General features: G+C 37.7%; 2 protein-coding genes and 1 long non-coding RNA gene across 8 annotated transcripts in view; 2 read left to right on the top strand and 1 right to left on the bottom strand.

The window, feature by feature from the left end:
- Positions 1 to 5,385, top strand: part of LOC140608167 (uncharacterized) — a 36,240-nt gene extending 30,855 nt beyond the window's left edge. Inside the window, exon 8 of the long non-coding RNA XR_012010191.1 lies at positions 4,060 to 5,385. This is a non-coding gene — a long non-coding RNA (uncharacterized lncRNA). The remainder of the gene's footprint in view (positions 1 to 4,059) is intronic.
- The window catches only part of LRRC63 (leucine rich repeat containing 63), a 37,717-nt gene that overhangs the window by 7,142 nt on the left and 3,092 nt on the right, over positions 1 to 27,483 (bottom strand). For all 6 annotated transcript variants that reach the window (XM_072783076.1, XM_072783074.1, XM_072783071.1 and 3 more), the window contains 6 exons: positions 20,942 to 21,622; positions 20,401 to 20,469; positions 16,869 to 17,029; positions 6,659 to 6,757; positions 6,284 to 6,420; positions 3,669 to 3,752 (listed from right to left, as the gene is read on the bottom strand). In XM_072783076.1, coding sequence (XP_072639177.1) covers positions 3,669 to 3,752; positions 6,284 to 6,420; positions 6,659 to 6,757; positions 16,869 to 17,029; positions 20,401 to 20,469; positions 20,942 to 21,622 — 1,231 coding nt within the window. The remainder of the gene's footprint in view (positions 1 to 3,668; positions 3,753 to 6,283; positions 6,421 to 6,658; positions 6,758 to 16,868; positions 17,030 to 20,400; positions 20,470 to 20,941; positions 21,623 to 27,483) is intronic.
- LCP1 (lymphocyte cytosolic protein 1) overlaps positions 7,477 to 27,483 on the top strand; it is a 106,052-nt gene continuing 86,045 nt past the window's right edge. The window contains exon 1 of the mRNA XM_072783067.1: positions 7,477 to 7,572. The gene's annotated coding sequence lies outside the window, so the exon portion shown is untranslated. The remainder of the gene's footprint in view (positions 7,573 to 27,483) is intronic.

Genomic DNA, 27,483 nt, shown 5'->3' with positions numbered 1-27,483 from the left:
CTTTTGTTCTAACATATTTTGTCTCTTGTCCTCAATTCTTTTTTTTTCTTTTTTCTTTTTTTGTCCTCAATTCTTGAAATCACTTCGGAACCATAAAAGTGAAAAGGGTGTCTTATTTTTCAGAACAAGCCCCTTTCCACCGCGACTGGGTCTCTGTTAATGAGGTGACTTGTGGAAAGCACAGAAGGATGAGGGCTGTTTCAGGGAATCCCATCATGATTGGCCATGATTTCCAGGGAGGGCCGAGGGTCTGGAGGTTGAATCATTCGCCACTGGCCCCCGGTTTAATTAATCATACCTAGGTCATGAAACCTCCACACACAAAAACCAGAAAGAGAAGAGTCAGAGACCCTCCAGGTTGGTGAACCAGAATGCTTCAATATGCCAGTGTGCCAGCCCCCAAACTTCATGAGGACAGGAGGTTCCTTTATTTAGGATTTTGCCCAATGTATCGCTTTATCTGGCTATTGATTCATATCCTTTAATAGATAGATCCTTTGTAAAAAAACAAAAACAAAAAACAAAAAGCAGGAAATCCAGTGAGTAAACAGGTTTCCTGACCTATGCGAGGCAGGCTAGCAAATTAATGGAACCCAAAGAGGAGGTCACGGGAACTTCTGATTTCCAGCCAGTTGATTAGAAGTGCAAGTAACAACCTGGATTCATGAACGGCATCTGAAGTCCAAGGAGGGGGTCATGGGAACCTCCAGTCTGTAGCTGGTTGGTCAGAGCCACAGGTCATAACATGGGCTCACAGTTTGTATCTGAAGTGGGTGAGGGGGGTCGCCTTATGGTACTGAGCCCTCAACCCATAGAAGCTGATGCCGTCTCCAGGTAGATAGTGTCGGGATCGAGTTGAATTGTAGGACACCCACTGGAGTTGCTTATTGGTGTGGGGACATTTGTTTCCCCCAGCCATGATGGAATTAGGTGCAGGACAGTTTCAGCAGGTTAACAAAAAGACACACTCAAGCATAATCTGATAAAATTCCTGAAGACTAAAGACCATGACAAAAAAAATCACAGTCTTTCCAGATAAAAGGAAGAACTACTTAAAAAGAAAAAGAAATTAAACTGGCATCAGGCACCTGTGTGCAACACTGGATCTAGGGGAGGGTGGGGTGCTGGTGACCACTTATGGGAAGGGCTGCAGTACACTACTGCTCACTCACTGGAGCCATCAATTATCTGTTAGGGTTAAAGATTCAAGAAAAAAATGACCCACAAAACCCATCAGAGGAAAATTAATTAAGAAAACTCTAAATAGCCAATGAATCAAAGGAGGTATCTCCAGGTTCTGTAGGAGACAAAAGAAGGGCAGGAAGGTATGAGTCTTGAAACAGACAGAGTCAAATATAAATGGAGAATGATTGCAAATGTTCATGTTTATTTCTCAGGGTGAAATAAATTATTCTTTAAATAACGAGAGTTGTAACGCAGAGGAAAATACTAATGAAAATACGAAACAAAAGTTTCTAAAACCATCTCAACAACACCTTGAATCAGATAAGGGGTTAGTGCATTTGGAGGGAAGGTGGGAAGATAAAGAGGATTCTAAGGGTCTCTACTATTGATAGAAGACAGCAGAGGGGGATGGATCGCCATAGTGGGGGAAGTAGCTTTTATATTGATTTTACAAAATATTTTTTAAAATGTGTCTGTGGGGCAGCCCGGGTGGCTCAGCGGTTTAGCACCTGCCTTTGGCCCAGGGCGTGATCCTGGAGACCCGGGATGGAGTCCCACGTCGGGCTCCCTGCATGGAGCCTGCTTCTCCCTCTGCCTGTGTCTCTGCCCCTCTCTCTCTCTCTCTGTGTCTCTCATGAATAAATAAATAAAATCTATAAAATAAAATAAAATAAAATAAAATAAAATAAAATAAAATAAAATAAATAAAATAAAATAAAATGTGTCTGTGTGTTTGGAGGGAAAAAAGATAGCCAGTAATAGTGTGGGAAAGTACAGTAGAGTTCCAGAATTAATGAAGGAGAAAAAAAAGGGAAGAAATAACATTCAGAAAAAAAAAAATCAAACACATATGCACACACGCATACACATCCAGAGAAGCCAAATAGGAAAAGAGAAAACAGTAAATTAGTAAATACAAAGCAAAATGGAAGGAAAAAATTGAATATATCACTCATAACAAATGTGAACAGGAGGAATTATTCTATTAAAATATAAAGATTATCACATGGGGAACACCTGGGTGGCTCAGTGGGCTAAGTCTGCCTTCTGCTCACGTCATGGTCCCGGGGTCCTGGGATTGAGGCCCTCATCGGGCTCCCTGCTCAGTGGGGAGTCTGCTTCTCCCTCACCCTCTGTTGCTCTGCCGGGCTCATGTTCTCTCTCTCTCTCTCTGTCTCTCTCTCTCATAAATAAATAAATCTTAAAAAAAAAACCACATTGTCACAGGAGAAATTAAATAATTGGTACAAATATTAGAAAAGCAGAAATAAAATTATTTCACTTCACTGAAGATAAGACTACGCTCCCAGAAAACCAAAGAAAATCTAGTAAAACTGAACCAGAATGAAGATAATTTGGGTTAGATAGCTTGATTTTAAATTCACATAAAGAAAGACATAGCTTTTCTCTATTCTGTACTGACAATGGTCAGCTAGGAAGAAAAATTAGAGAAAATGTTATATTCATAGTTGCAACACTATGAAATATTCTAAGTAGAATACTTAAAAGAAAGTAATGGTAGTAAAGTAATGGTAGTAAAGATAAGGGACTTATGTGAACTGAGTCATACCTTTTTTTATAGGTTTTATTGATTTATTTTAGGGAGGGGAAAACGCAAAGGGAAAAGAGAGGGAGAGGGAAAGAATCTCAGGCAGACTCTGTGTGGAGCCTGAGACCAGGCTCAAGGTGGGGCTCCATCTCACAACCCTGAAATCATGACCTGAGCCAAAATCAAGAGTCTATGCTTTACCGACTGAGCCACCCCGGCACCCCAAGTCATAAATTCTTATGGACATAAAACAAGACCTAAACAAGTGAAAAAATATGCTGTACTTTAGGATGAAAAGACTTCTTAACATCAGAAATGTAAATTCTTCAAACATTGATATACAAACTCAAGATAATTCCAGTGGAAATTTCAATTTTGTGTTTATGTTTTTCTGGGGGTGGAGAGGCTTGGAATTATATTAAGTGATCTTAAAGCCTCTGATCTAAAGAGAATAGTTAAGAGACTATTAAGGAAAAATAATCTTCCTACTAATTACTAAACATTATTCTAAAGTCATAATCAAAATAGTATGGTACTGACCTAGAAGGACATGGATGAACTTCAGAGACTTTTTAAAAATCAATGTAAGGAACAATCAGAGCTTGGTATTAAGATTATACTGCATTTATGTATTTCCTTACCCCAAATGAATAAAACTGGTAAGAGCTACAGGTCTATGCACAGAAAAATGGACAACATTAAGCTTGTCATTGTATCAAGTAGCCATTGGTACAGCTTTTAAATAAGTACTAGAAATGTTATGTCTTAAACATACCAATCATTCAAATCACACTTCTGTAAACTTCATGTTTTCATGTGTTATGTTTTGTGACTATTACATATATGAAAGAACTCAATTTTCTCCAACCAATCACCACCAAATATATCCTTAGAGGGCATACGGCTTTGTGTGTACTTATGACTTCCAAAGTACCTGAGTTTCTGGATTTCATTTGGAATAGAATCAATACTATTGTAGGAAATATCAAGTTCCTCAAGATGGGACAATGAGAATAACCTTAAATAGAAAGAGAAAACGGAATTAAAAATGATTACATTTGTCATTTTACTGGGCATGAATGAAGACTTAAATACTTGAGCAAATAGGTAGAAGGACAGAGAAACCACATTTTTCTATGATCTTGAAATTTATGGACTTCTTTTCATTACAGGCGGTTTAATTACAATCGAAGTTCCTAAAATGATTCATTTATCCTTTAAGAGTGCTTTGAAACGTTTGGAGTGGGTAAAGCCTCATACAGAAAAAGCCATCTGAGAAGTTTCTAACACCTTTAGATACATTCTTTTCTTGGTTGCTGTCTTAGTTTCCTAGGGCTGACATAACCAAGGACCAGGAGCTCATGTGGCTTAGAGCAACGGACACTTATTCTCTCACAGTTCTGGAGACCGGAAGTCCGAAATCAAGGTGTCAGTGGAGTTGGTTCTTTCTGGAGGCTTTGAGGGCCCTCTGGAGAGGCTTGGGGGATGGAAAAGACAAGAAACAGAAAGGAAAGGGGGGAGGGGACAAAGAGAGGGGAGAGATCCAATCTGGTGATGTCATTACCCCTTCAATGAACAAAAATCACCCTGCATATTTCATGAACAAATGCTGTCTCAAAGCTTTGGGAAAAAGAAGAAACCATTTGGATTTTTGAAATGATTTACTGTCTTTATTTCACAAGAAAACTAAATGAACAAATCAAAGACTTTTCATGGTTACAAAACCTCAAACATTTAACCTGAGTTGATTATACCTTTGCATAGTATAATCAAGGGCATAGTTGTGACTGTAGAGGGCCTAACTGGAAGGGGCGTAGCTAGAATGAGAACCCGGTTCTTTAGGTCGTCAGAGCCTGGGTTTTCCTTTCTGCATTTGCTTTATACTCTACAGCCCAAGCAGGCCGAAGCAGAAAGAAGGACAACAAATATTCAGGCCTCGGTGTATTTGTGCTGTCAATCTTCCCTTGATATGCATACATAACCCATGTCATTTAATAAGAAATACACTGCTTTATTTTAGAAGCACTAATATTTTTGAGAAATAGCTCCTTAAAACTTTTCGAGTTATAAGCAATAGTTCAGCAATAGTTCAAGCTAATTTGTCTAATCTTTAAATGGTGAACAGTGTTAATCCTCTAGTTAGGAGCAAGTTGTAGTTGCTTTGGGAATTTCTACATTTTGTTTAAATGATGGTTGCGCTTATTAAAGTTTATAATTACAATTTTATAGATGATCAGATATAAATTTATATTTAGATGCATATATGTATATACATATATCATATATGTGTGTCTCTCTTTGCACATATATATGTAGTTATGTGCACATATATACACACAGAAATATATATACACATATATATACATAGAAATGATCATAGATATGTGTGTACACACAGAGTAGTATACATACATATATTATTTAGCCCTGTTCATGGGGAGTGTCTAGTAGCAATGTCATCCCAATAGCAATGGGACATCTAACACCCAGATCTCGGTTTTTAAATAGTCTTCCAATAACAAGGAAACAGAGTCTCCTTAGAGAAATAACTGCTTCTAGCATCAAGACAGGGAAAATGCAATTTATGTTACTGTTAAAAAATATAGATGATTTAAACAGAAATAAAATACACACAATGCAATAATACTCTTACTTTCAGTGTTTATTTTTTATGTATATTATGTGTAATGTGAAATCCATATATATATATATTTTTTATACAGAAATGGTATAACTTTCGCCTGATTTTTTGTTCTTTTAAATGACGGAGTAGTCTTAGAGTTTATGAATGTAGAATTTGTTGCGGTGATAATTATAAACAGTGCTGGGTGAACAACTTTATAAATGAATTTTGATGCATTTCCTTAACTACTGTGAGAATCTTCTTTACAAAATGTTATTCGACTATTTAAGAGTCCCTGTCCCTTTGCCCTTAACCCACATGCAATTTGCTCAACTCTTAACAGGAAGACATATCTTGTTTTGCATTTGGCCAAGGGGCTTAGGGGTTAGATAATTTCCAGTCCAAAGGTCGGGAGAAATTCCATCTCTTTTATACCCAAATATCAACATTCCTATTAAAGGATGTTATGTAACATACTGGCTAATTTTCTTAGTTTTATAGATTAGGAAAGACCAAGAAGGTCAAGTGATTTTCTCCAGATGAAACAGACCATCATCAACTTTGAAGTTAAAAGTCTAGGTTTCCTAATTCCACATTCAGTGCCCTTTCCGTATCCCAAAAGGCTGTCAAGGGATCAGTGTAAGTTTTTCACTTAAGCCTCTTTCTAGGATTGGGGTTCATTTAACCCATACTCAAATAATGGATCTCTAGATGAGCATTCACTAGCCCCACATTAATTGCCGTCTATGTAGCTGCTAGGATTACTTTGAGCACAATGACAAGAAGCAAATCAGCTAATCAGAAGAGAATGGGAAACATTTAATGGCTAAAAAAGTTGCTAGCTGCTTTCAAAAGGGAAATTGATCTCTTTCTAAATCATAAATTCTTTATTTTCTGGGCTCATAATCTCAGACTCTCGGCCTTACCCAGGTGGAAGAGTAGTAATCAAATTAAAGGCAATGCTGAAAATTCTAAGGAACTTAAGTTGTTGAATTTCAGAAGGGATTTCTTTGATAGGATTATTTCTCAGCAATAGTATTTGTAAATTTTTAAGACAAAATACCTGAGGAGCAGAAAAGAGAAACAAACATGAGTAGAACGATAAATGTGCACATCTCTACGTGGTGCACTTTATAAACCCTTTGGACCAATGTAAGAGAATCAGCAAAGGAACATCCAGTGGCTGCATCATCTATCTCATTTTTAACTCTTTTCCAGGTTATCATAAGGGCCTATTTTTTATTATAATTATTACTAATAAGAAATTAGTGCAATATACACAATGATAAAAATGGACTCACTTCTGTGGGGAAGTGACTGATGTCATTAAAGGATAAGTTAAGATATATCAGCTGGGAAGCCAAAGGCGTTAAGTCCGGACAGTTCATGAGAAAAAAGCCCTAAGAGAAAGTGACAGGAGAGAAGAGGTTAACTATTAACTAGTTAGAAGAGGTAAATAATAATTATTAACAATGCACAAAATATTTTATCCAGAAGTAAAAAAAAAAAAAGAAATGAGCGCATAATCTGAGTGACAGTGCTTGACACTATATACTAGCAAGCCTCTACTCACCTTCCATTCATTTACGAAAGTCTGTCATAATAAACAATTCCTTAAATATGCAAAAGATAGAAACAAAATAGAAACACTGCTAAGTATTCGTGTATGTAAAAGTACGGCACTATACGTGTGACAGGAATTATTTTGAATTAACCACAAGCAAACATTTATGTAGCGTCTTCTACATGCTGAAGTGTAAGTAAATATATTTTATATTTAATTATCTCTCTTATTTTTGTTCATGTTTCTATTTCTGTTATCTTTCTATTAATCTAATGTCTATCTAAAATTTCTTGCTTAAATATGCCAATTCTGATTGAGGAAAACTGTGCCTGGCTAGGAACTGAACGTTCATGCTCCCCACAAATTCCTATGTGAAAGCCCCAATCCCCAATATGATGGCATTTAGAGGTGGGGCCTTTGTGAGGTAATTAGGGTTAGATGACACCTTAAGGGTGGAGCCCTTATAGTGGGATTAGTGCCCTTATAAGAAGAGGAGGGGACCAGAACTCTCTCTCTCTCCCTCTCTCCTTCCCCCCACCCCACCCCCAACCAGGTGAGGATGCAGGAAGAAGGCAGCTGTGAGCAAGAGACCTCTAACCAGGAAATAAATCAGCTGACACCTCAGTGTTGGACTCCCCGGCCACCAGAACTGTGAGAAATTAGCATTTGTTGTTTAAGTCACTTAGTCTATGGTATTTTGTCATAGCAGCCGGAACCCATTAAGACATGTCTGGTGCCCCCAGCATCTTTAATGCCCCAGGAAAATTGAAACACTGATTTCTTAAAGGTCATAGAGTCATTAATGGTCAGCTGAAGGGGCCAAAGAATCCCATTGTTGGAGGATCAGACCTCAGCTTGTAGAGAAGCGGGATGTTGCTGCAGGTGCGTTGGGCTATACCACGTACCGTGTAAGAATGAAAGGCTCGTGGCTAAAGGACCTTGAGGCTGACAGTACTGGTTTCAAGACTGACCTTTTATTAAAGTATTACTATTTGTAAATGTCTATATAGACGAAGTAGGTATTCTTTTTTTTTTTTTTCCTGTCATTAAACATTTTTCCCTGCAGAGCTAGCACCGCACTTACGTAGTAGAAATGTTGTCTGTCATAATCTCTAATCCTCCCACTTACTGTGTTCAGACAACCAGCGCCTTTACACTTCCTTCTGCCTGGAAAGTCCTTCTCTCATCTGGTCCCGTGAACTATATAGTCTCTCATCCTGGCCTGCGGAGAGTCAGCTATCTGCTCCCAGGTGCTCTGACCAGAGAGGCCTTCCCTAACCAACCTTTAGTAAATAGCAACCTCTCAAACCAGTGCTCCATCAAGGATTCCCTGTCCCTGTCCGTTGTTTCATTTTTCTTCATAACGCTTGTCATTACAGGACAGACTACGGACACATACATGCATGACCTCACCCTGCTAGAGTACAACAAGCTCCGTGAAATAGAGATTCTCTTCTGTTTTGCGCACTGATACATAGTGAGATAGCTTACCACTGGGACATGGTGGGTTCTTAATAAATATTGGCTGAGTGAATGCCCAGAACCTTCATGTTGCCTCATGGAATCCCAGGGACCTTCCCTATAGGGCCGGCCCGCCGTAGGTACCCTGGATCTCTATTTTATCATCCCACTATAAGACCTGTTTGCTGTGATTATCGTGGAAAAGATGTGAAGAACTGAGCACTAAGAATGTGGAGACTTTCCCCATCTCTTGAGCCGCTCTAGTAGCAACCTTTAACTACTCATGTCCTGGTCTGTATCAATCAGTCCACTTGTCCTGTGCAAGTTTTTGTTCATATAGAATTTACTTCTTTTAATAAGGTCCCCAAACTAGATCAGGAATTATGACTTTTGATTCTTTTATATCACCCCCCCCCCCACCAGAGCTCAGGATTCTACTCTGGAGTCAAATATTTTTGAAAATAATATTAATGGCTGTGGAAATAAATTTTTTCTTCATTAGCTCCGCTCAACTCTTTAAGAGCTACATTCTTTCTCCATTTAAAGCAAGTAGATTAGTGAGGAGGCTGAGTAGCTCAGTCAGTTAAGCATCTGCTTTCAGCTCAGGTCATGATCCCAAGGCCCTGGGATCAAGCCCTGGGATCAAGCCCTGCATCCGGCTCCCTGCTTGGCAGAGAACTTGCTTCTCCCTCTCCCTGTGCTGCTCCTCTGTTGTGCGCTCTCTCTCTATATATATATCTCTCTCTCAAATAAATGAAATCTTTATTTAAAAAAAATAAAGCAAGGATTAGCAAACTACACTCTGCCACCTGTTGTTCTAAATAAATTTTTACTGGAACACAGCCATCTTCATAAGTTTAAGTATTGTACATAGCTGCTTTTGCACTACACAACAGAGCTCCCGCTGCATAGAGCACCCCAGGACACCCCAGTCTGTGCCCCATCTCAGTTCCAGCCACCCTACCAGGGTGACGTTATGCTGCGCATACTAGGGGCACTTGGCTTGCACACTTCAGCTTCAGCTGTCCTGTCGGGGTATCCTCTGCACAAAGAATCCCCAGCCCATGGCATACTTCACTCCAGCCATCCCACTGGAACAGCCCCAGCTCAGAGTGCTCTGGGATCCCCAGCCCATACCAGCCACAGCACATGACCGGAAATGTCAAAAGGACACAGAAACCAACTTGAATGGGCTTTTACTAACGAGATCTGGGACAACTTGAGAATAAAAATAATGGCCCGCCACATGAAACAATGATGTAAGTTAATAAATAAATCGAACATTTGATGAGAAATAGGGTTGCTTGCATAGTTTTTACGTATTAAGTACAAAGGGGAAAAGAGCAACAGGGGAGAAGCTCTGAAGGTACCACTTAATACAAGTAATCTGAGTAAACCCTGTTAGTAATGGATTCAACTGAAATCATGTACCATGTGATAAGACAGGATGAAAAAAAAAAAAAAGCTTTTGAATATTAATGCCAAAGGTGAGTGACCTGTATCTAATCAGAAAATCTAAGACAAACCCACAATAATGCACATTTTGCAGAATAACTTGCCTGTAATTTTTTTTTTTAAGTTTCGAAGTCATGAAAGTCAAAGAAAGCCTACCAGCTAGGACAAAAACTGAAGCAATTGTACTCAACATGTGACCCTAAATTGGATCCCTCTTTTATGAAGAACTTTATGGGCTAAACTGGCAAACGTCAGATGGGATCTCTTGGTTGAATAGAGTAATGAATCAATATTAATTTCCCGATTTCGAAGGTTATCCCATGGTTATGTAGGAGAATGTTCTTGTTTGCAGGGAATACGTCCTAAAGTATTCGTGGGGTAATGAAGCATATCTGCAAGTTTCCTTTGTACTTTTCTTGTAACGTCTCTGTAACTTCCAAATCATTTCAAAATTAAAATATTCAAAGATAGGACACTTCAAAAACCGTGGGGGAGTACAGTCATGATTGCAAGAAAATTTAGAGCCTTAAATACATAAACAAGAAAAGGAAAGGCTGAAAATCAGTGATGTCCACATTCGTGTAAGGAAGTTAGGCAAAGGATAGCAAATGAATGCCTCCAAAAGAAGAAAGATAATAACAATAAATAAGAGCAAAAATTAATAAAATGAAAAACAGAATGTCAAAAAGCTGGTCCTCTGAAAAAACAAATAAAGGAATATAATCAGAGTTTGTTTGTTTTTTTTTTAATTGACCTCCCCTGAGTTTTTAATTTTAGTTCTACAGAGAATTTTAGTCATCACACCACAGTGGAATCTGACCGTGGTTTCAGTTTGTCATTCTTGATGATGACAAGAACATTCTCAGGTTCTGAATGGCTGTTAGCATAATCTCCTTTGCAAAGGATTTGTTGAAGTCTTCTGTCCACTTTTTTTTTTTTTTTAATGCAAATGGCAAAACTCTAGATGGCCTCGATGATTTTGTCTCTGGTGATAGTTCTATGTCAGATTTTAAACTTTTGACTTTGTTCCCAGCAACCATGCTGAGTTTACTTATTGGTAGGGTTTTTTTTTTCTTGACCTTCCTTAGGCTTTTCTACAGAAGCAATCATGTTGCATGCCAAGGAAGATAGTTTTACTTCCTCCTTTCTGATCTTCCTTATCTTACAGAAGTGGCTAGAACCATCATTACAATGTGGAATAAAATCGAAGGAAAAAATTTTCTTGCCTTGCTCCTAATCTTGGGGATTAGCACCCCTTTCTTTATCAACCCTTACTGATTCTATATGGTATTGGTTGCAGAGTTTTCATAGATAGCCTTTATTTAATTATGAAAGGTTTCTCTAATCCTAGTCTATTTAGAGGTATATTTAGGGATTTTTTACATCTTTTATTTTTCCAAAGATTTTATTTATTTATTGGACAGAGAGAGGGAGCGACAGAGAAAGAGCATGAGCTGGCGGGAGGGTCAGGTGGAGAGCTGGAAGCCGAGTCCCCATCCCAGGACCCCAGGATCAGGACCTGAGCCCAGTGAAAACCCTTAACTCATTTAGCCACCCCAGTGCCCCTTTCTTTCATGTTAAATGGGTGTTGAATGCGATTAGGTTTTTGCATTTATTGCGATGATATTACTGAGAATAACATTGATTTTCAAATATGAAAACAACTTTCAATTTCTTGTGAAAACTCCATGTAGTCATGACATGGTATCCTTCATTTTTAATTTTCGATATTGCTGAATTTGATTTGGAAGTTTTGCACTGACGTGTATGAAAAATAGTGGCCTATAATTTTCCTTTCTTATAATATCCTTGTCTGGTTTTGGTGTGGGAGTTATATGGGCATTATAAAATGAGTTCATGTAAACTGGTATTATTTCTTCCTTCAATGTTTGGTAGACCCGCCGGGGAAGTCCTATGTGCCTGGAGCTTTCTTTGTGTGAAGGCTCTTAATTAAAATTTTAATTAGATTTTGTTACAGGCACAAAACTATATTGGCGTTCTATTTCTTGTTGTGCCTGTTTTGGCAAGTTATGTTTTCCAAGGAATGTTTCCATTTCATCACAGCCGTGGCACTTACTGGGAAAAGGTTGTTCTTAGTGTTTTGTTATCTTTTATTTTAATGTCTGGGAGACATGTGGTCATTTCTCCTTTTTTATTTTGAATTCGGCACTTAGAGTTTTCTTTCTTTTTTCCTTAACCAATCACATTATGGATTTAGAAATTTCATTAATCCTTTTAAAGAACCAAAGTCTTGTCAAATGCCTTTTCTGCATCAATTAAGATGATTAGGTTTTCCCCCTCTATGCATTAATGTATATTGACTGATTTTCTGATGTTGAACTATCCTTTTATTTCAAAAATAAATGTCACTACGTTATTATGTATAATCCTTTTAATTTCTCGGACTCCATTAGTTAGTATTTTGCCGAGGATTTTTAATCTATATTCATAAGGGGTGTTGGTCTGTGGTTTTCTTGTGGTGTCTTTTGTTCCTCTGGCACCCAGGTTATATTGACAGCATAGAATGTGTTAGAGATTGTGATATTCTAATTTTAAAAAATATGTATTTGGTCACTCAGGTGACCAAAATATATATCTCATATGTATTTGGGCTTCATTCAAAGTTCCTAGCCCACAGGTACCCCAAATTCTTTTTTAATTAATTAATTTATTTGTTTTATTTTTTTATTGGAGCTCAATTTGCCAACATATAGCATAACACCCAGTGCTCATCCCACCAAGTGCCCCCCTCAGTGCCCATCATCCAGTTACCCCAACACCCCCCCCCCCGCCCACTTCCCCTTCCACTACCCCTTGTTCGTTTCCCAGAGTTAGGTGTCTCTCATGTTTTGTCACCCTCACTGATATTTTCACTCATTTTCTCTATTTTCACTCCTTTCCCTTTATTCCCTTTCACTATTTTTTATATTCCCCAAATGAATGAGACCATGTAATATTTGTCCTTTACCGATTGACTTATTTCACTCAGCACAATACCTTCCAGGTCCCTCCACATCAAAGCAAATAGTGGGTACCCCAAATTCTTGAAATTTCTGGAATCATGAGAGCAATGGGAACATCTTTTGTTATATACGTAAATCCCTTGTCCTCAGTTCCTGAAATCACTTCAGAACTGTAAAGGTGAAATGCAGGTCTTGTTATTCACACCATGCTTCTTTGTACTACAACTGGGTTTATGGTAATGAGGTGACTTTTGGAAAGCACTGAAGGATGGAGGCTAGTTTCCAAGGGAACCAACCATATGATTAGAGGGTTGGCGCTTTCTGCCTCACCAACTCCCCTCCTCCAGAGAAGGGAGAGGTGTTGGGAGAGGTGTTGGGAGATTGAGCTCAATCACCAAAGGCCAATGGTTTAATCAATTATGCCAACTTAATAAAGACCCTGTAAAAACCAAGAGGACGTGATTTGGAGAGTGTCCAGGGACAAATATGTGGAGATTTGGGGAAAGCTGTGCCTGGAAAGGGCATGAAAGCTCCATACCCTTTTTCCACACCTTGTCCTATGTATCTCTTTTATCAGACTGTTGATTCATATCCTTTAGTTCCTTTAATATCCTTTGTAATAAGCCAGTTATTTAGTAAGTAAGTGGAATTCCTGAGTTCTGTGAGCCACTCTAGCAAATTAATTGAACCCAGGGAGAGGGGCATGGGAACTTCTAATTTATAGCCAGTTGGTCAGAAGTGCAGGTAACACTCGGGGCTTCTAGTTGGCATTCTGAATTGTTCAGTCTTGTAGGACTGAACATTTTCCCCATGGAATCCAGTGTTATCTCTAGGCAGAATTGAGCTGAATGGTAAGACACTCAGCTGATGTCTGAGAACCGCTTGGTGGTGTGGGGAAACTATCCTCCCACCGTGGTGGAACTGGGTTCAGAATACTAAAAGAGGTGTTCCCTCCTCTTGTCTTCTGGAAGAGTTTGTGAAGTATAGGTGTTCATTTTTCTTTAAAAATAGCAACCACTGCTATTTTTATGGTCTCCATAGTTTTGCCTTTTCCAGAATGCTTTTTTATTGTTGTTCTTTGATTACTGCCTTCTTGGCAATTAATTATTTTGCAATCTGTCATATTGATTCTCTTCTCATTCTCGTATATGTACATGTTTGAGATAGTTTCTTAGTAGTCATTACCATGGAGATTACAGTTGGCATCTCAAATTTAAACAATCTAGTTTGGATCGATGCCAAGTTAACTTCAGTAGCACATAAAGTCTTTGCTCCTATACAACTCTACCCCTGCCCTACTTTATGATGTTTTGTCAAAAATGTCATTTTTGTACATTGTGTGTCCCTTAACATAGATTTATAATTATTGTTTTAGGCATTTGTCTCTTAAATCATATAGGAAATAAAAAGAAGTGCTGCAAACCAAAAATAGAATAGTACTGGGCTTTATATATACCTATGTAGTTACCTTTACCAAATTCCTTTTTTTCTTTCTAAGGTTTTGAGTTGCTGTCTAATGTCTTTTCATTGCAACCTGAAGAACTCTCTTCGGTATTTCATATAGAATAGGTGCACTAATAACAAACTCCCTCAGCTTTTGGTTCCTTAAAACATCTTAATTTCTTATTTGTTTTTTGAAAAGTAGTTTTGCTGGATATAGGATTCTTGGTTGAGAGATTGATTTTCTTTCATCACTTTAAAGATGTCATCCCATTACTTTCAGAAATCTTACATGATTTCTGATGACAAATTGGCTATTAAGTTTGAGGAACCCTTATGCATGACAAATCATTCCTCTCTTGCTATTCTTAAGATTTTTCTCTAGCTTTTGACAATTTGATTGTAATGTGTCTCAGTGTGAATCTCTTTGTGTTTATCCCTCTTGGAATTTTTTTTTAAAGATTTTATTTATTCATGACAGACAGAGAGAGAGGCAGAGATACAGGCAGAAGGAGAAGCAGGCCCCATGCAGGGAGCTTGATGCTGTACACTATCCCAGGACTCCAGGATTAGGTCCTGGGCCGAAGGCAGGTGCTAAAACCGCTGAGCCACCCAGATATTCCTTCCTTCTTGGAATTTGTCAAGCTTCTTGGATCTGTAGATTTGTAGCTTTAATCAAATTTGGGGAAGTTTTGGCCATTATTTCTTCAAAAATTCCTTCTGTGCTTTTCTTTCTCCTTTTTTTCTAGGACTTCTATTATCTATATTTGGTACACGTGATGGCGTCTGACTGGTCTCTTAGCTTCTGTTCATTTTTCTTCTCCTTCTTCTCTTCTTTCTTTCTTCTTCTTCTTTCTTCTTCTTCTTCTTCTTCTTCTTCTTCTTCTTCTTCTTCTTCTTCTTCTTCTTCTTCTTCTCCTTCTCCTTCTCCTTCTCCTTCTTCCTCTTCTTCCTCTTCTTCTTCCTCTTCTCTTCATCAAACGGATGATTTCAGTTGACCTATCTTCCAGTTCTCTGATTCTTTCTTCTCCTGCTCAAACCTAATATTAAAAACTTCCAAAGAGTTTTTTGTTTTGGTTATTGTATTTTTCAGCTCTTTTTGGTTCCCTTTTGTAATTTCTCTTTATTGATAAATGTCTACTCACACAATATTCTTCTGGGTTGTTTTTTTTGTTTTGTTTTGTTTTGTTTTTTTAAGCTACTTCAGAATATTTAAGACAATGGATTTAAAGGTTTTTTTCTAGTAAGTCCAATGTCTGTGCTTCCTCAGAGTCAGTTTCTATTAATTTCTGCTGTGATGGGCCATATTTCTTGTTTCTTCACATGCTCCATATTTTTTATTGAAAACTGAACACTTTGAATATTATTATGTGGTAACTCCAAAAGCCATAATATCTCCCTCTCCAGCGTTTATTTTTGTTGCTTGCTGTGGGCTGTAGTTGTTGGTTTAGTGCTTTTTCTAAATTGTTTTTGTTAAGTCTTTACATTTTCACATGCTGTCTTTGAAATTTCTGCTCCTGGGACACCTGGGTAGCTCAGCGGTTGGGCGTCTGCCTTTGGCTCAGGGCGTGATTCCGGGATCCGGGATCGAGTCCCACATCGGGCTCCTTGCATGCAGCCTGCTTCTCCCTCTGCCTGTGTCTCTGTCTCTCTCTCATTGTCTCCAATAAATAAATAAATAAAATATTTTAAAAAAAAGAAAGAAAGAAATCTCTGCTCCTTTAGCTTGTGCTTGGTTAATGTTTTGACGGAGATTTCCTTGTCCAATAGGACTGGAATGAGAAAGAGATATAATATTTCTTCTAATCTCTTCATATTGGCTCTAGTCTATGTGGAGGCACCCTTTCAATGTTTAGCCAGAACATTAAAAGGTAATGAAAGCTCGGGGTCTTCTTGGGTCTCTTCCAAGAATGTATCCGGCACTGGCCATGCGCATAGCTTTCTAAATTCCCCAATATGAGTAGGCATTTTTGAATGCTCAAGAAACTCTCTTGTAGCTTTTCCTATTTTTGCAATTTTTTTACAAGTTTGAACTTATTTCAAAATAAAAATTAAAATAAAAAAGCATAGATTTTGAGATCAGAGAGTCCTGGCTTCAAACTTAAGCTCTACTACTTGATTGTTCTATGGTCTTTCATAAATTACTTTCATTGGACTTTTTAGTGCTCCTATCTGTAAAATGAAGATTATAATACTTATTTTGCTGAATTATAAATTTTAAGAGTAATGTTTGCTTTGCACATAGTGGGTGCTTAATATATGGTAACTATTATCATTGCTATTCAACAGACCTGTGTTCAGTGAAAAGTCAGCCTATTGCTAGATTTGGCATAAGGGCCAAAGATTGCTGTTAACCTTAAAATGTGATAATTCTGAATCCCACTTTTCTTATCATGGTGGATAATGAAAAAACACTATAATTGCTTTAGATCTTAACATTTTAAGAAATTGGAATGAAGGAAAACTATGACATAGGTTTAGAGATAAATCTGAATGTGTTTCTGGAAAATCTCCATTGCAACAGGAAAGATCCCTTCAATCACAGGGAAAGTAACCTAAGTTAAGAAACCTAAAGCAAAAATAATTGATAATACAAAAAGAAGTTCCCATTAAAAAAATCTAGCATACCTTAAGTTTAAGTGCATTTCTTCCATATATTTGACAGTTTACTATGGCAAAGTTGGTCATAGTTATTATAGTTTCATATCGTGTTACATTAATAGTCTTAAGACCTCCACCATGTATAACATGTGCCTGTGAGTCTTCCTGGTTTTTAGATTTAATGATACCTAAATAAAATAAGAAAATATGAGACTTAAATGTTAGCACTTAGAATGAAAGTTAAAAGGTATTTATGTTATAGTAACAATGAATCATCATAAATCATCATAATAGGTTAGCTGTGTAAATCATCTGGAAGAGATTCCTCATGACCTTCATGCACCCAATCTCAGCTGGTTGCTAAACTGGGTGGTATTGTGTGTTTTTCTTTTTTTCAAATATTAGTACAATTGTTGTTCAAGAAGAAAACCATATGCTTATAGATTTCTATCTAGATAAGTTAAATTCCTTCAATCTCAGTCTTTTTGTGTTATATGCAAAAATATTTTTAAAAATTTTATTAGGGATCCCTGGGTGGCGCAGCGGTTTGGCACCTGCCTTTGGCCCAGGGCGCAATCCTGGAGACCCGGGATCGAATCCCACATCAGGCTCCCGGTGCATGGAGCCTGCTTCTCCCTCTGCCTGTGTCTCTGCCTCTCTCTCTCTCTCTCTGTGACTATCATAAATAAATAAAAAAATTAAAAAAAAATTTTATTAGTAATTTACATAGACAATTTTGCTTCATAATAATGGATATCATTTAATCATAAGTCAGATAGAGATCACCTCCCAAGGAAGAACCTTACTTTTTCTCCTAAGATCATCTTGATGCATGTTTCCAGTGCCTTATGTAATTCAGCTTTCTTCACTCAGTTTGAAGATCACACAAGAAAAAAATCCAAGCAACTCAGAAGTTAGCCAGACATCATCTAAATTTACTTTATCATGACCCTTGTGGAGTCCATCACCTTCTATAAAAAATGACCTATCCAAGGATACACTCAAGTGCAGCAGAAAAATATTTTGAAATTTTGTAAAAAATTTTATATTCACTGCCATTCTTGCTGCATTATTTGCAGCAACATATTTTATAATCTCAGTAATTCTTATACTGCCACTGCTTCAATGAAAGGAAATAATGCATCCTAGGCCAGAGAAAACAATGTTCAATTTCTAGCTTCTAAAATAGGCCTTAAAAAAAAAAATAGGCCTTGTGTGCCCATTTCAGATCAATTGATGTGAAAGTTAAGTGCAGCAGAAAGATATGTGATATGATATAGAAAGCCCTAGTTTTGGGAGAGAGAGTAGAGCAAAAAGGAGTATGAATTAAGACCTAAGTCTGTGGCCTGCTCCCAGCTCACTTATCCTTATGGATTAAGCCCAAGCAGTTGGATTTTGAATGAAAATGAAGGAAGTGGAGGTAGAGAGGTAAGTACAAATTCCTTCTTCCTCTCTAAAGGGTGAAGACCCTTAAACTCACCTGAAACTTTTCAAAGATGGAACCACCAGAGTGGAACAAACTCGATAAATCAGAAATGGCAGCATGACTTGTTTCAGCTTATGACGTGACCCAGAAGTTAATTTATGTCACAGACAATACTACAGAACTAATAGGAGGATAGTGGGCTCAGAGAGTCCTATGGTTGCCATAGTTAGCAAAACTGTACTGTATATTTGAAATCTTAAAAGTTCTCATAACAAGAAAAAATGGTAACTGTGTGTGGTGATAGATATTAATCTATTATGGCAATCATTTCACAATAAGTAAAACTGGAAAAAAAGAGAGGGTTCTGTAGTTGGAGTGTTCTATGTTTAATCATTACTTGAATTATTATTTGTTATAATATTTTTCTGTTTTAGAGTTTTATCTGGCTCCTGTTTTTAAAAACAAAAATTCTAGTTCTCTGGTGAAATTCTCTAACTTATTCTTTATTTTCTTAAATGAAATAGTCACAATTATTTTAAAATCTTTGTTCAAAAACTTCAGGAAATGATTCTATGGGTCTGTGTCCACTGTCTGTTCCTTTATACTGATTTTTTGTACTGTTTTTAGGATGCCTCGGGATTTCTTAAATTTAATGCTGGACATTGTGGATGAAAATTTTAAAGGATTTGGATAATGCTATGTCTCTCCAACAAGGGTTAAATTTTCATTGATTAGGCAAAAAGTATCACTTTGATTCACTAAGGATTGGTTTTGAGCTTTGTTAGGGATAATCTATTTTAGTTTTGTGCTTTTTTTCTAAAATGTCATCCTTATTTCTAAGACATGCTTCCTCTGGATCTTCAACTAAAAGCCCAGTGTGTTTACAAGGTCTCTAATTTTGGCAGAGATGTAATTCCATGTAATTCCAGTAACTGTCTTCCATGCAACTATGAAATTATATGTTCACTTCCTTAGTATCTCAGCTGATGTTTTCTGCTGCTTCTTAGAGTATTATCCTGCACATGCACGGCTTAGAAATCAGCAGATATGCATGCAGATATTTGGATTCACCTCTCTCCTCTCTGAGATTTTGCATCTCAAAACCCAGTTATATGGACAGCTCTGAGTCTGACTGCTATCTCCTCAACTCGGTAATACTACCACTTCCTACTTGTGCTCTCTTCTCTAACACCACAAATGACCTCAGGCAAAAGCCAAGGTAAATGTAGAGCTAACTCATGAGCTTCCATATTTCAAAGATTGTAGCCACTCAAGTCAGGCCTACAATAGTTACTCTCCAATACCTTCAATAGCTATTTTATATACTCTGGGCAGCTTTAATTGTTGATTTTGGTGGGAGGGTTTGTCCTCCCTCCAATACAAGCTACTCAATCATAGACAGACCAAAAGTCTTGAAGTTATTTTAAAATCTGTATCTGATTATTGTAACACCTGGATCTCCTGTAGGTATGATTTTACTGCTTAGTTTTCTGCTAGTTTTCATTCATTTCGTCTCTCTTTTTGTCTGCCACACGATTGTGAATTGTTTACTACATACTGTATTGGTGAAATTATTTGTAGAAATAATGTGAGTCTAGGATGACATAGTTTTCTTTAAAGATGACTTTTCATTTTTTTCCCCTGGTAACTAAAGTCAAAGCACTTAACAGTGTCTGGCACATGGAAATAATAACTTTCATTATTTCATGTTTATCTGCCCCACCCCGATTAAGAATACTTCAGCTTTTATGTTCCCAACATCAGTACAAAGTTTGGTTTATAGTCAATGTTTTTTTTAAATATTTATTTATTCATGATAGACACAGACAGAGGCAGAGACACAGGAGGAGGGAGAAGCAGGCTCCACGCCAGGAGCCCGACACGGGACTCAATCCCGGGACCCCAGGATCGCGCCCCGGGCCAAAGGCAAGCACTAAACCTCTGAGCCACCCAGGGATCCCCTATAGTCAATGTTTAAAAAAATATTTGCTGAATTAATTTGCTTAAAGAGCTGAAAATAAGGTGAGACACATATATGAATCATGCATGCATACACCAACACACAAAATCACAAATATTTTTATAGAGAGATAAACTTATATACAGTTTTTTAAAGTATGATATAGCATTTACCTTCAGAAAGGCTTGGCGTGATTTGCCTTGGAGCACTTTCTAGATTTTCAGACTCTGTTACTTGAGTTTCTAGAAAAAAAAAGAAAAAACAGAAACCTCTTTTGGATACTTGTGGAAATTCATATTGCAGGTGCTTATGATTTCATTGTAATTATTCATCTTTTAATGAATTTGTATTATTCTCGGAAATGTGTCCATGAAGACATCCAACAGCACTGGCATTCTGCTTCTAGAATTCATCTAGATTACCTTCTGAATGACCGTTCATTCTCACTGCTCTTTTATATTGACTTTTCTGATCCTTTATCATCTGTTTCCCACTACCACCATCTGGGTAGAGCACCCAACTTGACCTTGGGGGACTTGAAAGGTCAGTACTTCTGTTATTGCATTGTGGCTCATATATTGGATATGTAGGCAAAAAGTGATCCCAACATCCCAACCTGCAAACCCAAGGGATAACCACCCTTTGCTGTGTGCCTTCTCTCCCTTTTGCTCTACTTCACCCCGTTATTAGAAACCATGTTCAGAATGGACTTACCTAACAAAGACTGTCTGTGAGGTTTTCTTGGCAATACTGGTGATGGTATGGAGATGAGACCTGGAAAATGAGTAATACTCAGTATCACAGCAGTTTTTTCTTTAAACTGTGGAGACCACCATCTTTCAGTTTTAACATGCATAAGTCTTGGTACAGGGCTTGGCACTGTTGCACGCGGACCTACCAGTTGTTGCTTAAAAGTATAGGTTTTATCCTTTGATGATATTAGATACTCAGAGCCAACTTTCTTGTGTTTGGGAGTAATAGCTTGAGAAGTGGTGCTTGAAGGTCCGGAGAGAATCAGAATGTCTTTGAACATGTCACCAAAATAAATATTTGTAATTTTTGATGCCGCTTCTTTTGATTTTCTTGAAATTTTCATTTGGCTTGTTTCTTTCCTAAAAATTCGACTTGAGGCTGAATGAGAGCTTGGAAAGAATATGGAACCAGTAGCAGTCTCTGGAATGTGCCAGGAGGCACTCTTCTTGGATTTCCTGGATATTGAAATAGTAGTCACTCTTTCTTGTATATAATGATCGAGAAAGAGATTTTGGATGTTGACAAGGGCTTGTGATTGATCTCCTGAAACAACATCAGGAAAACTAGTTTTCCTTCTTTGAATTAAAGTGGTTTCATCATGAGTGAACTTTACATGTTTTGGCTCAGTTTTACCAGTCTTGGCTAAACAAGAAAAAAAAATTTTTTGAAAAAGCACAATTAGTTCATATTTATCAAGGCATCAGGAACAAAACTATTAATGTCTTAGCATCCATAGCTTTTCTGTATTTACTCATCCTCTTTCACCTTCTAAAAATTTCTGTATATGGCTGTTCAGCTATCAGGACTTCTGTTTAGCTGACTGCGGTAAAGTGTGAGTGATCAGTTGGAGAACTGGAAAGACTATATTGTATTAAGAGATTTAGAAAGGGTAGGGAGCAACTCTTGGATGAAGAGAATTGATAGAAGAGTAGGCTAGTAAGGGAGTTTTCTGAGCAGTTGCTAATAAAACTGGATATACAGAAGCGCCAAAAGGCTTTGGATGAAGTTTTGTTATTCATCATTTATCATTATCTCTTCCTCATTTGAAACTTTTTTCAGCAAAGACTTACATTTCTTCTCAGTGCCAAATGTCAGACCAATGTCTGAACATGGTAACATCCTGATACTGGCTGCAAGGTACTAAAGTTCAGTTGGGTTGCAATGATAAATGTTCTATTCTCTCTTAGGTCCGAAAAATGCTCTGTGCCTGCATCTTAGATACCTCACTACACCATATATGCTCTCTCTTTCCCCTGTGACTGAATGTTACGTGACTTTTCCCCCATTGTCTCAGTTGAGTACAATAAATGATGAGGACCTCTACATTCTAAGGGAGGGATAACAGCCTCATGAAGGCAAGGCTTGCAAAGAGATGGTCAAAGTAAATCCGACTCTCACCCTTTTGAGGTCTACATATAAGAGATGGCTAGAGACTGGCCTGAGTTCAGAGAGAGGCATTCTCCTGAATAGAGCTGTTGGAGTGCTCTGTGTTTCCCCAACTTTCCCCTCCCTGTGGTGGGTGCAAGAGGATGATCTTCCCTCCACCTCAAATCATGTCAGGGGAGATCTCAGAGAACCATTCATTAAGAGGAGTGTATGCCACAAGGAGAAAATAATCTCACTACTCCCCTACTCACGTCCCCCACTAATACTTCCAGAGTAGCAAAAACACAAAACACAAAAAAACCCTCTTAGGCCCTTCAGTGCGGTGTTTCGGTTGGAGCAAGGCAAGAGAATCCTTGAAACTACTTGATCTGCATCTCCTGGCATTTCAGGCGGTCCAGAGACTAATGCCTGGATTCTCACCTTCACTTCACTCTTTCTTTCCCACCCTTAGCCCCACCGACAGAGAAACAGAAACTACAGTGTAAGTTGGGAAAAAGAAGTAAAGAACCAAGTGTAAGAACTCATCATCCCCCTGTTCCCTTTGACTCATCTAACAATTAGCAGACCTAGTCTGACCTGGGAGAAAGGGCAGGGCTTGACTGCATGCTACATAAAAATAACAATTTGGGTTGAACTACTTGTTTAATGTCTAAAAATGAAACAAGGCTAATAGCTGAAAGTGATGAGAAAAGCCTTGGAAGAGCGAGATGTGTGCCTTGTGAGTTTGAAGGGCAGTAAGAGGAGAAGGAGAATTTTAGCTTCCTGTTTATATGGAACTAATAAAAACTGACTTGTTCAATAGCATGGTTACACCATTTTCACCTTTTTTTCTCTCTTCCATATTAAAACAAAATAACACAAGCAAAATCCTCAACAAACTCCAGAAATCCTTCCAACCCACCATCTCACCATGTTTATCCTTCTCTTCAATGGCAAACTAATTTACACTCAATTTGATGTGTTTCTCCACCCATCTCTGTTCTGTTTGTTGTGTCACTTTAATCTAACTTTTAATTAAATCAATGGACTTTATTTTTAGAACAGTTTCAGATATAAAAAAAAAAAACTTGAGCAAGAGTATAGTTCCCGTACATTCCTTTCCCCTGCACACAGTTTTATCTATTATTAACATCTCGCATTAGTGTAGTACATTTATTACAATTGATGAACCAATGTTGAGAATTAAAGTTCATAGTTTACATTAGGGTTCGTTCTCTGCGTTGTACAGTTCCACAGATTTTGCCAAATGTGTGATGCCATGCATCCACTAGTACAATAACATAAAAACTAATTTCACCATCTTAAAATTCCCCTGTGCTTTAGCTATTCAACACTCTTCCTCTCCCTGAACAAACTTCTGGCAACCACTGATTTTTTTTTTACTGTAATATTGTTTTGCCTTTTGGATACTTGTGAAAATTCATGTTGAGGGTGCTATGGTTTCATTATAATTATTCATCTTTTAATGAATTTGTATTATTCATGGAAATGTACCCATGAAAGCATCCATCAGCATTGGCATTCTGCTTCTAGAGTTCATCTAGATTGCCTTCTGAATGATTAACTAGATAGATAGATAGATAGATAGATAGATAGATAGATAGATAGATAGTCAGGCAACCCTGGGTTTGTTTTTTATCTGCTGTAACAATTTGTCTTTAATTGGTATCCTTGGACCGTTCATTTTTAATGAATTATGGACATTGTTGGCTTAATATCTGACACATTTATAAAGTTTTCTATTCATTGCTATTGTTTTGCTGCTTGTTTTTTTCTTTTTTAAAAATTTCTCTTCCTGGGATGCCTGGGTGGCTCAGTGGTTGAGTGTCTGCCTTCGGCTCAGGTCATGATCCCGCGGTCCTGGGATTGAGTCCCTCATCGGGCTCCCCACAGGGAGCCTGCTTCTCCCTCTGCCTGTGTCTCTGCCTCTCTCTCTGTGTCTCTCATGAATAAATAAATAAAATCTTTAAAAAAATATTCCCTTCCTTTTCTTCTTTTTCTGATTTCAGTTGAGCATTTTATGATTCAGTTTCTCTCCTTCAGTTTCTCAGTTTCTCTCTTAGCATATCAATGATACTTCTCTTTAAAAAATTTTAAGTGGTTTCCCTGAAGTTTTCGAACTATATTCACAATTAATCTAAGTCTACTTTCTTTTATTATTTTTTAAAAAATATTTTATTTATTTATTCCTAAGAGAGAGAGAGAGAGAGAGGCAGAGACACAGGCAGAGGGAGAAGCAGGCTCCATGCAGGGAGCCCGACGTGGGACTCGATCCTGAGTCTCCAGGATCAGGCCCTGGGCTGAAGGCAGCGCAAAACTGCTGAGCCACCAGGGCTGCCCAACTTTCTTTTATTTTTAATTGGTATATACTTTATTGGTTGATATTAATACTTTAAATTCCAGCTATCTTGACCTGCAAAAAAAAAAAGAAAACTTAAGTTTGATGTGCTCATTTAGAAAGGATATTTAATTTATAATAAAAAGTTTATTCTATTGTCCTTTCAAAGTTTCCTCTCACTTGCTTTTCAAACCATTATGACCTGGAACTTTCTCTCTTTACTACTAAAGCTGTTATGACAAAATAATTATTGATAATCTGGTTGTTAAACCTAACAGATACACATTTTTAGTTATGTTATTTGACATCTTTTTAGCACCTGACCCTTTAATTCACTCTCTTTTCCATGAAATTCACTCTTTTCTTGGCTATCATGAGAACACCATCATTTCTTCATTAATGCCACCTGGCCATTTATCTTTCTCTAGACAAATCCTTCTTTCTCAATTTACCATTTGGTATTCCCAAAGGTTCTAACGTTATCCCTCCTCTCACTTTAACTAATTTTCCATATACAATAATAATTGTATATGGAAAGTCTGGTCTGGAAGCCCTAAGCACCTCAGACTTACTATCTCTATACAAAACTCATCAACAGCTTAGATAGAGATATATATGATATCTAGTCACACAGATGTGTACACACACACATACACACACACACACACACACACACACACACACTGGAATCTTGGATTTCTCTTGTATTAGCTTCTGCTAGCTACTGTAACAAATTACCACAAACTTGATGGCTTAATACAACAGAAATGTATTCTCTCACACTTCTGGAGGCCAGAAACCAAAATTGTACCACTGAACCAAAACTCAAGGTGTCAGCAGGGCCATATTTCCTCTGAACTCTCTTGCAGAGAATCCATTCCTTGCCTCTTCCAGCTTCTGGTGGCTGCCAGCACTCCATGGCTTGTGGCCACATCACACTTATCTTCAAGGCCAGCATCTTCCAATCTCTCTTTGCTCCATCTTCATATCACCTTTTCTCTCTGTGTAATCTCTCTCTGCCTCTCTCTTATAAGAATGTAAGTGATTGCATTTTGGGTTCACCTGTATAATCCAAAATAATCTTTCATCACAAGATCCTTAACTTGATCATATCTGTAATCCCACTTGAACATTTTCTTTCTTTTTTTCTTTTTCTTTTTTCTTTTTTGGCTGTATAAGATAACATTAACAGGTTCTAAAGATTAGGACATTGATAATTTCTGTGGGATTGTTTTTCAATCTGCCTATACTTCCGATTCCTCAGCCCTCACGTTTAACATACCCAATTAATCACCTCCAGACTATACTCAAATTATATATGTCAGTTCTAAAGCTTCTAACTCCCTACCTCTTCTCCCCTGCTCCACTCCCCTGTCCTTTTCTACCATGAAAATCAATAAAGAAGTGAGCTGTTGTTCTGATGGGCTCGTGTCCCATCTTCATTTGGTTTACGGTGGAGAAAAGGATTGAAAACTCAATAACCTCATGAAGTTCCACTGTTTCAGAGTAGAAAGATAAGACCTATTGATCGAATGACTTCCTAAAGCCATGTGTCATATTAGTGCTGGAGCTAAGACCAGGATTCAGATCCCTAGACTTCCACTCTAGGGCATTTTTTACTTTCCAGGTTGCTGCAAGTCAGTAAATAATGGCAGGCCACACGAGATGTAGTACAAGCAGTATAACATCTCACAACTACACAATGATTTTATAGTTTATGAAATGCTTTCACACAAGCTATTGCATTTTAAACCTCTTCTCTCATAGTTGAGTGACACTTTTTAAAAACCCAGATTTCCCTTCTAATTTTCACAGCCAGCATCCTAGTTTACATCACTTTAGCTTCACCCTTGATTTTCCGATACATTTCATCAAGTCATCTGAATCTTCTCAGTAATGATTCAGATATCTTAGTTTGGTGAATAAAAATCTATGTGAATTGGGTCCACTTCACCTAACCTTGCTGGGTAGTAATTCATTAACTTCCGATGGAAACCTTCAAATACTCTAATTATTACTGACAATCACAAAGCCCAAACTCCCCATTTGTAATTTCGTTTCTTATCTTGATCACAGTGTGCAGAATACTTTTTCTTAGTAGCCAATCGAAATCATTTCCTTCTTTCAAAATCTTCCTCAAACCTTATGCAATCCATCTTTCTTGATATAGCCCACACTACTGTTCTCATTTAACACATACCGTGTGCCAGCTGTACACACAGTGCTGACGGTGCAATCACACAGCACAAACCTTACTACCATCAAATATATCACAGTTTGGTATAGAAACTAGGCAGGTAACCAGTTACACCAGGTATGATGAGTGCTTAGTAGGAGTAAACACGGAATACTATGGGAGCATAAAGGAAAGTACTCTGTGTGAAGGGAGAAGAGGTGCTTAGGGAAATCCTCCCAACGAAGATACTATCTGTGCCTTCTCAATTCCAGACTTGCCTAGTTTTTGATGTTTCCCTCATGATTTTTTCTTTTTTCTAATGTATTAAATTTTTCCTTTTCCAATAGACTCTCCTCCGCCATCAAAAACTACACAGGTCTCCTCTATAAAACATATTTCATTCCACCCTTACTAATTCCTCAAGTCTTAGTTCAAGCCCTACTCCTGCCCCAGTCCTCTCTCACGTCTATGAACTACTACTGTCTGTACCACTAATTGGACATAAATTCTATGTTGCCTTACACTGTTATTTAAGGATTTTATTTTACGTGTATCTCGTGTTTAGAACTTGATTAAAGGTCTTAAAATGTCCTAAAAGGCAGG

This window comes from Canis lupus, chromosome 17 (assembly GCF_048164855.1).
Source record: "Canis lupus baileyi chromosome 17, mCanLup2.hap1, whole genome shotgun sequence".
Taxonomy (NCBI): Eukaryota; Metazoa; Chordata; class Mammalia; order Carnivora; family Canidae; genus Canis; species Canis lupus.
This window is presented reverse-complemented; position numbering and strand designations above follow the sequence as displayed.